At 39.1% G+C, this 12,372-nt stretch overlaps 1 protein-coding gene across 11 annotated transcripts in view; it reads left to right on the top strand.

Annotated features, from left to right (window-relative positions):
• UGDH (UDP-glucose 6-dehydrogenase) overlaps nucleotides 1–12,372 on the top strand; it is a 58,332-nt gene that overhangs the window by 22,001 nt on the left and 23,959 nt on the right. For 5 of the 11 annotated variants that reach the window (XM_032632061.1, XM_032632060.1, XM_032632057.1 and 2 more), the window contains 7 exons: nucleotides 2,494–2,588; nucleotides 4,070–4,200; nucleotides 4,701–4,834; nucleotides 5,253–5,344; nucleotides 5,459–5,569; nucleotides 8,042–9,326; nucleotides 10,191–10,291. In XM_032632061.1, coding sequence (XP_032487952.1) covers nucleotides 2,494–2,588; nucleotides 4,070–4,200; nucleotides 4,701–4,834; nucleotides 5,253–5,344; nucleotides 5,459–5,569; nucleotides 8,042–8,152 — 674 coding nt within the window. In that variant the 3' untranslated portion in view covers nucleotides 8,153–9,326; nucleotides 10,191–10,291. Of the gene's footprint in view, nucleotides 1–2,493; nucleotides 2,589–4,069; nucleotides 4,201–4,700; nucleotides 4,835–5,252; nucleotides 5,345–5,458; nucleotides 5,570–6,999; nucleotides 7,070–8,041; nucleotides 9,360–10,190; nucleotides 10,292–12,372 lie in introns of those variants that run through there. The other 6 variants (XM_032632063.1, XM_032632065.1, XM_032632064.1 and 3 more) reach the window with 2 other exon arrangements.

The following is a 12,372-nucleotide window of genomic DNA, read 5'->3' as shown; positions in this document are numbered from 1 at the left end:
AGGCAACTGTTACCTATATTGTTTAATAATTACTGACTGATTGGTAGATAAACATAGTTCAATGTTTTAGGAGGAATATATTAGTATTTTGTTAGAACATTTAGGTAGAATAAGTTTGGGAGACCACATAGGAAATCATGTAACACCTTACTGAAGCAAATAGGAAAAAATTCCTTATCATTTGCTTTTCCTGCTAATACAACTATGGAAATGTGACCTTGGTGAACTACAGTCAATCCTCATTATTTGTGGATTCCATATTTGTGAATTAGCCTACTTGATAAAATGTATTTGTAACCCAGCATCAATACTCATGTGGTGATTTGCAGACATGAACAGAGCAGCAAAAAATTTGAGTCACCCAACACATATATTCCCAGCTGAAGTTGAATAAGGCAATACTCATACCTTCTTGTTTTAGCTCTCATACTGCAGATATGTGCTCTTTTTGTGGTCTATTTAGTGCTGCATTTTTGTGCTTTTTTTCCTGTGATTTCACTGTTTAAAATGGCCCCCAAGCATATTGCTGAAGTTTTGTCTAGTGTTCCAAAGCGTCAACAAGCTAGGATGTGCCTTACACATGTGGTTTGATAAGCTTCATTCATTCAGGCATGAGTTATAGTGCTATTGGCTGTGAGTTCAATGTTAATGAATCAACAATATTTTTAAATAAGGTGTCTTTAAACAGAAATACACATAAAACAAGATTATGTTGATCAGTTGGCAAAAATGTGACCAGAAGCTCACAGGAACCTAATGCTGTATTTCACCTAGGAGCGGTGCTTCAGTATTGGCTAATTCAGCGTTTGTGGCAAATCTGTAGAACATAATTACTGAGTTTAACAAGAACTGACAATGTTTCTTTTGCATATAAGTTAATAAGATTGATGTAAGGGTAAATAGAGTCTTTTACAGATTGGGCCATAGACAGCCTTTCCTGTATTTCTGGGGCTTTATGACATTTCTCAGTACTGATTTCCCTGGCCTTTTGTATCTTTTTGATAGTTTCTCCTAGTGGCCATTTAATAAAAATAGCTCCTATTTACTGAAGGCGTATTATGCACCAAGTTCTGAACTTTATATATCTTAATTATTAATCCTTATAACTGGGACTTCCCTGGTGGCGCAGTGGTTAAGAATCCACCTGCCTTTGTTATACAGCAGAAACTAACACAACATTGTAAAGCAATTATACTCCAATAAAGATGTTTAAAAAAAAAAAAAAAAGAATCTGCCTGCCAGTGCAGGGGACATAAGTTTGATCCCTGGTCTGGGAAGACCCCACATGCCATGGAGCAGCTAAGCCTGTGAGCCACAACTACTGAAGCCTACACACCCTAGTGCCTGCGCGGCAGGACTACTGAGCCTGTGCCCTCTAGGGCCTGCATGCCGCAACTGCTGAGCCCGCATGCTGCAACTACTGAAGCCCGTGCGCCTAGAGCCTGTGCTCAGCGACAAGAGAAGCCACTGCAATAAGAAGCCCGCGCACTGCAACGAAGAGTGGCCCCTGCTTGCTGCAACTAGGGAAAGCCCACGCGCAGCAACGAAGACCCAACACAGCCAAAAAAAAAAAAAAAAAAAAATCCTTATAACCTTTTACATAGGTGTTGGTATTTCTAGAGATGATTAAGGATTGGGGGAATTTTTGTAACTTGCTCAAAGTCATAAAACTAATGAGTGGCTAGATGTTTCTGACTCCAAAGCCCACGCCAACCCTCATTGTATACTGCATTGCAGTAGAACAGAGGTGGGCAAACTACAGCCCCCAGGCCAAACTGTGGCCCACAGCTTGTCTTTGTAAATAAGTTTTATTGGAAAATAACTATGCCCATTTGATTACATATTGTCTATGACTGCTTTTAAGCTACAAAGGCAGAGTTGAATAGTTGTGCCAGAGACTGTATGGCCCATAAGTGCTAAAATATTTTTTACCTGGCCTGTAAAAGTTTGCCAGCTCTATGTTAGAGATGCAGGGCAGTGATACCAGCTGAATGAAGGGAAAAGATAGAAAATATAGCCACGGGCTTCCCTGGTGGCGCAGTGGTTGGGAGTCCGCCTGCCAATGCAGGGGACCCGGGTTCGTGCCCCGGTCCGGGAGGATCCCGCGTGCCGCGGAGCGGCTGGGCCCGTGAGCCATGGCCGCTGGGCCTGCGCGTCCGGAGCCGGCGCTCCGCAGCGGGAGAGGCCGCGGCGGTGAGAGGCCCGCGTACCGCAAAAAAAAAAGAAAATATAGCCACAATAAAACTTAAGCTAGAAAGTGATTTATAATTATTTAAGATTATTTATAATTATTAGGAAATTATTTATAGAGTTGATTAGTTGCTTGCAAATTTCATACAAGTTATAAACTCATTAGTTTTCCAACATTCAAATTTTATTATTAGAAATCCAAGCATAGGCCCTCTGATTAGTATGACAAAGAAATTTGTAATATGATTTAGTTGTTTGGTTCCTAAATGAAAATATTATCTTTTTTTTTTTTTCTTTCTTCAGGTTTTGGTGGGAGTTGCTTTCAAAAGGATGTTCTGAATTTGGTTTATCTCTGTGAGGCTCTAAATTTGCCCGAAGTAGCTCGTTATTGGCAGCAGGTATTAATCTTTATAGTCAACAGCTTATGATTATGAATTAAAACATGTCACCCTTTTCTGTCAGATGTTTTTGATAGGATTAATTTTTTCCAGAAACTCAATTATTATTATATTCAATATGTTCATTTTAGGTTTATTTGCTGGGGTTCTGTGTTTATAATTTGTCTTTTTTGGTAATCATCTATGATGGAAGTTTATGATAAACCAGTATTCCTTCTAATTTTAATAACTAAATTTGCTCCCTGAGTAAAGCAAGAAATATTACTTTTAATTATAATTCTTCTCTATCTTGAAAGGCTAAGATAAAAGTAAAGGCAAAAGAACCTCTATTGTCATGCTTCCAAGTGGTTTGCATATGTTGATATTTGTTTTGTCCCTTTGAGATTCACAGAGCTAAAATTAGAGACCCTTCTCAAACTGGAAATAGAGTTAACATTTATTGCATGCTTACTCTGTGCCAGGCACTCTTTTAAGCACTTTACATGTAGTATCTTAGTCCTCATCGTTAATATTATCCCTCATATATAGATGAGGAAGCTGAGGCTTAGCAATGTTAAGTAATTTGTTCAAGATACCAGCCAGTGTATGTAACTTTCCCAAATATTTTTTCCCCAAGTTTACAGTTTTTCAGATTTCAGCAGTGAATAGGAATGGAAGGAAATTAACATTTTTAGGGAAATGCACACTTTTAGGTTCATTTCACTCAATCCAGTATGATGGCTTTATCTTACTGTCCGTTGTGGGGAAAATGCAGATAAAGGCTTGATTTTCAAAAACTTTCGGCTCATTTCTCAAGCTCTCAGGCTCTGAGACGGCTTCTAGAAGCTTAGAGCCTTAAAAAAATGTCTTTCCTTATATCCATCAGGTCACCAATATGATGTCTTGTTTGTAAATTCTTAGGAGAGTAACAGATTAGGTGATCAGAGACTATGTTATGTTTTACTCGTAACATTTAGTTAAAAATTTTGCCAGATGTTTGTGCTGTTATGGTTCATCCAGAGGCAGCTATAACTCTGTACATAGTTTGACTGTTCTCTGTCCACTTTCTACTCACACTCAGTTTTGGTGAGGGGTCGGGGGTAAGCATATGAAGGAGTACTTTGGGGTTTAATTGCCTCCACAGTGTTTGGAGAAGTTGGCTATGTGCCGTTTTTTAGGTGGACTCATGGCTGGACCTAAAATGGTGTTGAAATTTAGCTGTGCTCCCTACCTTAAAATCCATCCCAGCCCAATGCATGGAAAGTTAAGCCAAATGAAAATGAAAATTTTCAGGCAGGCTATAAGGAGTGGGGGGTGGGTAATTCTTTCTTTCTTTACTTTTTTCAGTCTGCAGATACTAAATAGGTTGTTAATCTTTGTCTCCTGTTAATTTATAAGGCTTGTATTCATACGAGAGTACTCACCATAAAGCTGTGAGCAGTGCATGGTACAGGCTGCACCTCTTCTAACTGATCCTTGCATAATTGTCCTTGTTATTTCAGGTCATAGACATGAATGACTACCAGAGAAGGAGGTTTGCTTCCCGGATTATAGACAGTCTGTTTAATACAGTGACTGATAAGAAGATAGCTATTTTGGGGTTTGCATTCAAAAAGGACACCGGTGATACAAGGTACCAGTTCTTTGAAATATTTCAACCTTTTTAAGAATGTTAACTCCTCATCTTATCCTGATTTTTTTTTTTCTTTCTTTTAGGTAAGAAGTGGATATATTTAGAGAGAAACACACTCCACAGACAGAGTGTGGGCCATCTCAGAAGGCGAGAAAGGCCTTATCCTGATTTTTTGATGGTGGTTGTGTATGTGAAATACATGTATGTATATAGTATAAAGAATAAAAATAAAGTGGACATCAATATCTTCACAAGAAATAGAATCTCACCTGTATATTAAACCCCTTAGGTATTAGAATATATGCCATTTATGGGACTTCCCTGGCGGTCCAGTGGTTAAGACTCTGTGCTGCCAATGCAGGGGCTGTGGGTTCAATCCCTGGTCGGGGAACTAGGATCCCACCTGCATGCGGCATGGCCAAAAAAAAAAATAATTAAAAAAAAATTTAGAATATATGCCATTTAAAAGTGCAGCAATACTGATTTTTTTTTTCCTTCAGAGAGTCGTCTAGTATATATATTAGCAAATATTTGATGGATGAAGGCGCACACCTCCATATATATGATCCAAAAGTACCAAGGGAACAAATAGTTGTGGATCTTTCTCATCCAGGAGTTTCAGAGGATGACCAAGGTAAGTAGGCTTTGAGTCTCATGTATCACTTTGAGTTTGGGCCCCCAGACTTTGTTCTCTAGCAACCTTTGGTTGTTCAGTATTTATCATTTATATCATTGGTAGGCCCCTCTTTTCAACCTTATTTCTCTAAAATTAAACTCTCAGACATTGTTTCATCAACCTTGATTTGAAGTAATCAGCTGTGGGTTAGCCTAGTGATTTTTCCAACATATTCTAAAAAGTCCCGGAGATTCCAAGGAGTTGCTTCTGGGGCAAAATTGGGAGTACTCCAGGCCCCGCCCATTACCCCTACTCACACTTCAACCAGACCATTCCACTTCTGTCAGACCCTCAACTCCTCCAGCAATCTTAGTGTTAAAATGCATAATTTCAAATCACTCCTTTCTTATTCCAACTTTCTGTTGGGTTGTTATAGTGGCCCGGCTGGTGACCATTTCCAAGGACCCCTATGAAGCATGTGATGGTGCCCATGCTGTTGTGATTTGCACTGAATGGGACATGTTTAAGGTGAGGTGACAGTAGTGAGATTAAGGAAAATTTTAGAGGTGTTCTAGTACCATTTGGGGTTGAGTATGTGTTCCCATATATGCTCTACTTGTTTCTTTGGTTCTGTCTTTACAGGAACTGGACTATGAACGCATTCATAAAAAAATGCTGAAGCCAGCCTTTATCTTTGATGGACGACGCGTCCTGGATGGGCTCCACAATGAACTACAAACCATTGGCTTCCAGGTAAGCATGATCCTGGATTGGTTTTGTTTCATTTGTTTGGTCATTTCCTTTTTAAAGGCTTTGAGTTTTAGAACTTAAAATTTTTTTTCATTTAGCAATAGCATAACTCTGGGCAACATGTCAGTCAATTCTCTGGGAAGTTCTGTGGTATTTGTGAAGTACTACACTCCGTCCTTAAAATTGTGATCTAAAGGTCATTCAGTGTTGGTCTTTCTTACATAATGTCAGTTGCCTATCATATGGGGCCAAGATATACCTTGCCTTAACTCATATAAACATCAAGTAAGAAAATATACACATAGAAAAGTTTTTTTTTTTTCCTGGAGCCTCCAAAGCTACTCTGCTGCATTGTCTGCATCACACTGACCCACTCCGAGGCCAGGTCACTTATTCCTTTATGAATGTTTTGAAAACTGCAATATAGTTGTCACATGTTGGTATAGGATCCTATGCCTCTGGGTGCTCAGCACTGTGCTGGTGCTGTGAGAGGTCTGAATGAAAAGTATGGGAGCTGCAGTGGTGCTGGCCCTCTTTTAATTCAGAGTTTGTCAGTTAATTATGGAACGTTTAGAGAGCTGAAACAAACCTGCACAGTACATTTTATGTTGCATCCATTTCAGTTCTACCAGGGGCTCCAAAAGTATTAATAAGAGGGAGCTACTTTCCATTTCCTCAGAGCAGAAATGGAGTGGGAGGCTTGGGGGGCGGTTGGGAGGATAAAGAAATCTGCCGGGAGATTGCTGTCAGCATAGTCCTGAAGCAGGGCAGAGTGCAGCAGTGTTTAGAGCTGGCTGTGTGCATCTGCTCAGCACCAGCTGTATTGGAGAGGTACTGATAAGCCTTCATCCACTGTTGAAAATATCTGATCTGGTTCTCTTAACCTGTCACTGACTTGTTGAAGATCCTTCTTATTTAGAATTCAGTGCCCATGTCTCATTCATGAGAGATTAACTTGCAAGAAAAATCAGATGACATCCTTGTCTGTTCACACTCCATCAAAGACCTTGGGGACCCTTTTTTTAAAAAAAATTAATTAATTAATTAATTAATTTATGGCTGCATTGGGTCTTCGTTGCTGCATGTGGGCTTTCTCTAGTTGTGGTGAGCGGGGGCTACTCTTTGTTGCGGTGTGCGGGCTTCTCATTGTGGTGGCTTCTCTTGTTGCGGAGCACGGGCTCTAGGCATGCGGGCTTCAGTAGCTGTGGCACACGGGCTCAGTAGTTGTGGCGCACAGGCTTAGATGTTCCACAGCATGTGGGATCTTCCTGGACTAGGGATCGAACCCGTGTCCCCTACATTGACAGGCGGATTCTTAACCACTCTGCCACCAGGGAAGTCTCCCTGGGGACCCTTTTATCCTACTCCTCCTTAGTGAGTAATGTGACTTTTTCGCAGTCATGACTGAAACTCAGCAATGTTATTTTTTAAAGATTATTTGCAGGCACAGACACATTTTCTCTCATTCCTGTTTTACTCATCTAAAGGAGAAGATATGTAGAGGTATATATATTTAAAATGAGTTTGAATTCTTATAAAATTAACTTTTCCAAGTAAGGATTAAAAAAACAATTAGACTGGAATTACTAAATAAAGGGAATTTATAAGCCACTAAATAAGACAATTGATGAATATAAAGCAGAAGCCCTTTGTGGTACTAGTCAGCATTAAATATTAATTTTTAATTAAAAAGACATTTATGAAGATTGTTTAGTATATTTATCTGTGCTGTGTGGAGAGGAGATAAACTTATGACTATTAAAGAAGCAGTTTCTTTAAAGATAAGATTGATTATTTTGGATAGAGGGGAAAAATTTTAAATGTAATATGCAAAATGAAAATTGACTGTTGATTTATTGAAGGTTGGCTCGCATGCCTGATACTGTGCTGAGCGCTTTATCTAATTGAATCCTTACCACAACTCTTTGAGGTAGATGGGTAACACCATTTACGATGAGGAGGAAACACCTTTGAGGGTTTAGGTAACAGCACTTATCAGTCAGGATTCCAGCTGGAGCCTTTCAGACTCTGAAGCCTGAACTTCTAAAAAGCTATGCTGTTATAGCTTATGCAAGCTTTTTAGAATGAGGGAAACAGACATTAGAATAGAGTTTGAAAGAATGTGAATTAACTGGAATCCAGTCTATTTATTGCTTTCACATGTGCTACTGAAACAATCGTGGCAGGTGGTTCCCTATTCTGTTTGAGGGGGTCTGGTGTCGAGAATGACAGGAGTCAGTGTGCCCTGTTATGAATATGAAAGGGGGAATGCAGACTGACTCTAGAAACATAAACAGTGTGGAAGGAACCAAAGATCTTTCATAGCAGCCCAGACGACTTGAGAAACTTTTTCTGCCTTTAAAAAGAAAAAAAGCATTTAGGTTTTAGCCCTTATTATACTACATTACAGAGTTTTTACATTAAGTATTGTAATTGTTAATAATTTTCTTTCTAAAATCTTTTTTTCCCCTCTAGATTGAAACAATTGGCAAAAAGGTGTCTTCAAAGAGAATTCCATATGCACCTTCTGGTGAAATTCCAAAGTTTAGTCTTCAGGATCTACCCAACAAGAAACCCAGAGTATAGACATTGCCATTTTTATTTGTAATTTTTTTGGTACTTCAGGATAGCAAATATCTATCTGATATTAAATGGTAAATGAATCAAGTGCTTTTAAGGAAACAAAACTATTTTTTTAATAACCAAATTTATACTAGCTGTATGGGAATTAGCGTATCTGGTAATTATGAAACTAGAATATTTTTTACATATTTTTATAATATTGTTACCTCAGTGATTGGATGCATAGCAAATAATTGTGTTGGTTTTAATGGTGTCAATTTTTGTAAAATTAAACTTCAAACACTTTTTACTTTATAGAATGTCTTTAGGCAGCACTTGAATATCACATTGTAATGGGAATGGCATGCTTCAGTTTTTCTGATCATTGGTTTATCTACTTGTCCTTAAGTATGTATTTTAAACCATGAAATGACTATGCTAAATATTGGGCTAAACCTGTTAACCTTTCCGAAAGTGTCATGGAAGTTTAGAGGTTTCTGGATTAATTGGGCAAGATGTTTTCCATGCCATTTCTTGTCTCTCTGAACTGAGGAGGATGCAATGGACAGAATGTGGCCTTTGAGCTTTTCTTTTCCCTATGCTTCCATGTTAGAAGTAACCCTACAAGTATGGTTTGGTTATTGTTCTTTTGTTCCTTTTGAGCTGTGTTGTTGGTTTTCTAGTCCAAAAAGATCATCACTGCCCACTTCCAATCAATCCAAATAAGACAAAAAGGCAATATTTTTTTTAACATGAAGAGAAAATCAGTGTAGTGAAATGAAAATCTATTTCACTCCACTTCTTGTTTTTCCTCACTGATTACTATGTTTTTTTAGTCCAATATTTGTTACTTTTACTTCGCATTTTCTTCCTGTAACTCATTGCAATTTCTCCCTTTTTCTTTAATAAAACCAATATAATCTCATATATAAACTTAAAGAAGTAGATTTTACAAGTTATGTATAGCATAATCCTAAAATAGGGAATTTTGTGTCTTCAACTACTTTTTTTCTTATGTCTCTTTGACTTATATTTGATTTTCTCTTGTGTTTATCATTATTGAAATATGTCAGATGTCCATTTGATGCTTGTGCTCTGCTGAGCGTATACAAATTGAGTTAAACAGTCTCATCCTTTAGGAATTTTGCGGTTCAATAAGGATACAGAGACAAAGATGAGGACAGAGACACCTATAGAGGTATCAAATACATAAATAAAATATTCTGCATAAGCCACTGTGTGGGTTATTTTTTGTCTAGTGCAAGTAACTAATAAGTCATGACAGTATGACATTAGACAGGAAAACACTCCTTACTTTTTTGAGAAAGGGGAATTATATTGTTCTTTCAAATGATGCAAGAAAGCGAGGGAATTTAGCAAACAGACCAGGTATTGGCAAACTAAATCCCATTGGCCAAATCTGGCCAGCCACCTGTGAGCTAAGAATGTCTTTTACATTTTTACATGATTACATTTTAAATGGTTATATAAATTGCTATCTGGTCCTTTAAGAAAAAGTTTGCAGACCAGAGTGAAAGAAACAAAACACCAAAAAGATAAATGCCAGAGTATTTGAACATAAGATGATCCCTTGCTCATAAGACTTTGAAGTGAGGATGAGCTTATTAATTAGAATTTGCTTTACATTTTTGCTTGAAAATATTTTTGTACTGTGCTTAATAATCTTGTATTCCAGTAAAGGGATTATAACCCAAAGATGTCTTGCTAAAACAGATAGAATTAGGCACTGGTTTCAAGTTGCAGGATGCTTCAATGCCTAGGATTGATAAGTAAATTGATAAATAAACATGTAAAATATAGTTACCGATTAGAAGGTAGGAGAACTGGTAAGTGGAAGAAAATACAAAAGACAGTTCATAGAGCCATGTAAACTGGCTCTTTGTAATGGGGAAAAATTCCCCAGTGACTGGGCAGGTAACTTACAGCTATTTGAGGCCTTTGTATGAAAAGTTGGAAGAAGATGGTTAGCCTTGTTCTCCCCTATTAAGAAAATTAAAGACCATGTGTATTTTAAAAGCTGATACAAGATTTCTGTTTTTAGGCGAATTCCCTGGTGGCCTAGTGCTTAGGATTCCAGGATTTTACTGCCGTGGCCCGGGTTCAATCCCTGGTTGGGGAACTGAGAGCCCACAAACTACACAGGTGTGGTAAAAAAAAATTTCTTTTTTTATTAGCTAGTATTTTATGTGAGATTATTAACTAGTAATTAAAATTGAAAATAATACATGGACATGATTTTTAAAAATTCAAATAGATACAAAAGAATATATAAAAAAGTAAAATCTGTCTCCCACAATATGTTCTCCAGAAATCATGTGTTATTCCACTTAAGACTTCCAGCTTTAAATCCTGACTGCATTATTTTCCTCATCCGTAAAGTAGAGATAATTCATCTCTAACTCAGAGCTGTTATGCGGATTACATGAGATCAATGACTACACAGAGATCTTACTGGCAGTGGCCGGCAGGTGATGGGCACTCCCATTAGGCCCACTGACCCAGAGCCACGTGTAGGCTCTGGAGTCACTAAGAGTACAGTAATTAACACAGCCTTACAGGGCAGGCACTACACTGAGTGCTTTAGGTGCATTTTCTCATCTATTCCTCATGTAAGGCCTTTGAGGTAAGTTCCATCCCATTTTCAGGTGGAGGGCAGAAGGCTAGAAAGATTAAGTAACTTGCTCACTGTCATGACCATTTGAACAGGAGCTTTTCTTACTTGAAGTTGAAAGCATCCTAATTTCAGAGGTATTAAGAGTGGGCACTTGTGACCTTAAGCAGACTGATGGGATAGCATCCCAAGGGAAGAAACACATGATGGATAGGGCAAAACAGCATGAGCGGCAGCAGAGAAGGATGTAAATACTTGCCTTTCCCCCTCCCAGGGACTCCCAACTACTAGAAGAGGGTCTGAGGTTCTGCAGGGGGTAGGGATGGGGAAGAAGAGGAGCGAGGTTCAGTAAGACAAACTATTGAAGTTAAGGTCTCGTTTTCTATGTAAGTTCATTTGTACTCACATTTGAGTAACCCTATTTAAACTATTTCAAATTGGGTGTCTGTGTACCCACTATAAGGCAGATGCTGTGAGGTGCTAAGAAATGGAGGGCACAGATGAATGAGAGCAATTTTGTGGAGAAGCTAAGACACATGCAGAAATAACTGACCAAATATGAAAATAGCCATAAATGATAAAAACAAAATGCTATCTGGGCACTTGAAGTGGGCCTTAACAGACAAACATGATCTTGATAGGGAAAGTGGGTCAAATGAGCACGTTAGTGGAAAAAGCAATGGGAGCAAAAAGACGCCTGCAGGAAAATTCAGACTGGTTTTAGGGAAAGCAAGTTGCTTTTTGTTTGGGGTTGAAGGGAGCATGAAGAGGAACAGCTGGAGAAGACTGGAAGTTTAGACTAAGGACAGACTGTAGAAAGCCTTGAACTTCAGGCTGAGTTTGGGCTTCGCTTAATAGTCAAAATGGAGACACCAGTGGTTACACACATTGTGAATGTACTTAATGCCACTGAAGTGTAAACTTTAGAACTGTTAAAATGATAAATGGAGGACTTCCCTGGAGGTCCAGTGGTTAAGAATCTGCCTTCCTAATGCAGGGGACGTGGGTTCGATCCCATGTCGGGGAACTAAGAGCCCACGTGCCGTGGGGCAACTAAGTCCACGCCGCAGCTACTGAGCCTGCGCCACAACTAGAGAGCCCATGTGCTGCAACTACTGAGCCTGCGTGCTCTAGAGCCTGTGCGCCACAACTAGAGAGAGGCCTGCATGCCACAACGAAGATCCTGCGTGCCGCAACTAAGACCCAATGCAGCCAAATAAATAAATATTTTTAAAAAATGATAAATGGAATCACTGAAGGTTTTCTTTTTAAAATGCAGTCATTTTCTTTTTTTTTGCGGTACGCGGGCCTCTCACTGTTGTGGCCTCTCCCGTTGTGGAGCAGAGGCTCCGGACACGCAGGCTCAGCGGCCATGGCTCACGGGCCCAGCCGCTCTGCAGCATGTGGGATCTTCCCGCACCGGGGCACGCACCCGTGTCCCCTGCATCGGCAGGTGGACTCTCAACCACTATGCCACCAGGGAAGCCCTGCAGTCATTTTCTTAAAAAAAAAAAAAAGATATTTGTTAGTCATACTAAAGGACAGACTCAAACTTGCTTTCCAGAGTTGCTGCCCCAAACTAGATGTTACCATCTAGTTTATTCATACATTG

This window comes from Phocoena sinus, chromosome 5, assembly GCF_008692025.1.
Source record: "Phocoena sinus isolate mPhoSin1 chromosome 5, mPhoSin1.pri, whole genome shotgun sequence".
NCBI lineage: Eukaryota > Metazoa > Chordata > Mammalia > Artiodactyla > Phocoenidae > Phocoena > Phocoena sinus.
This window is presented reverse-complemented; position numbering and strand designations above follow the sequence as displayed.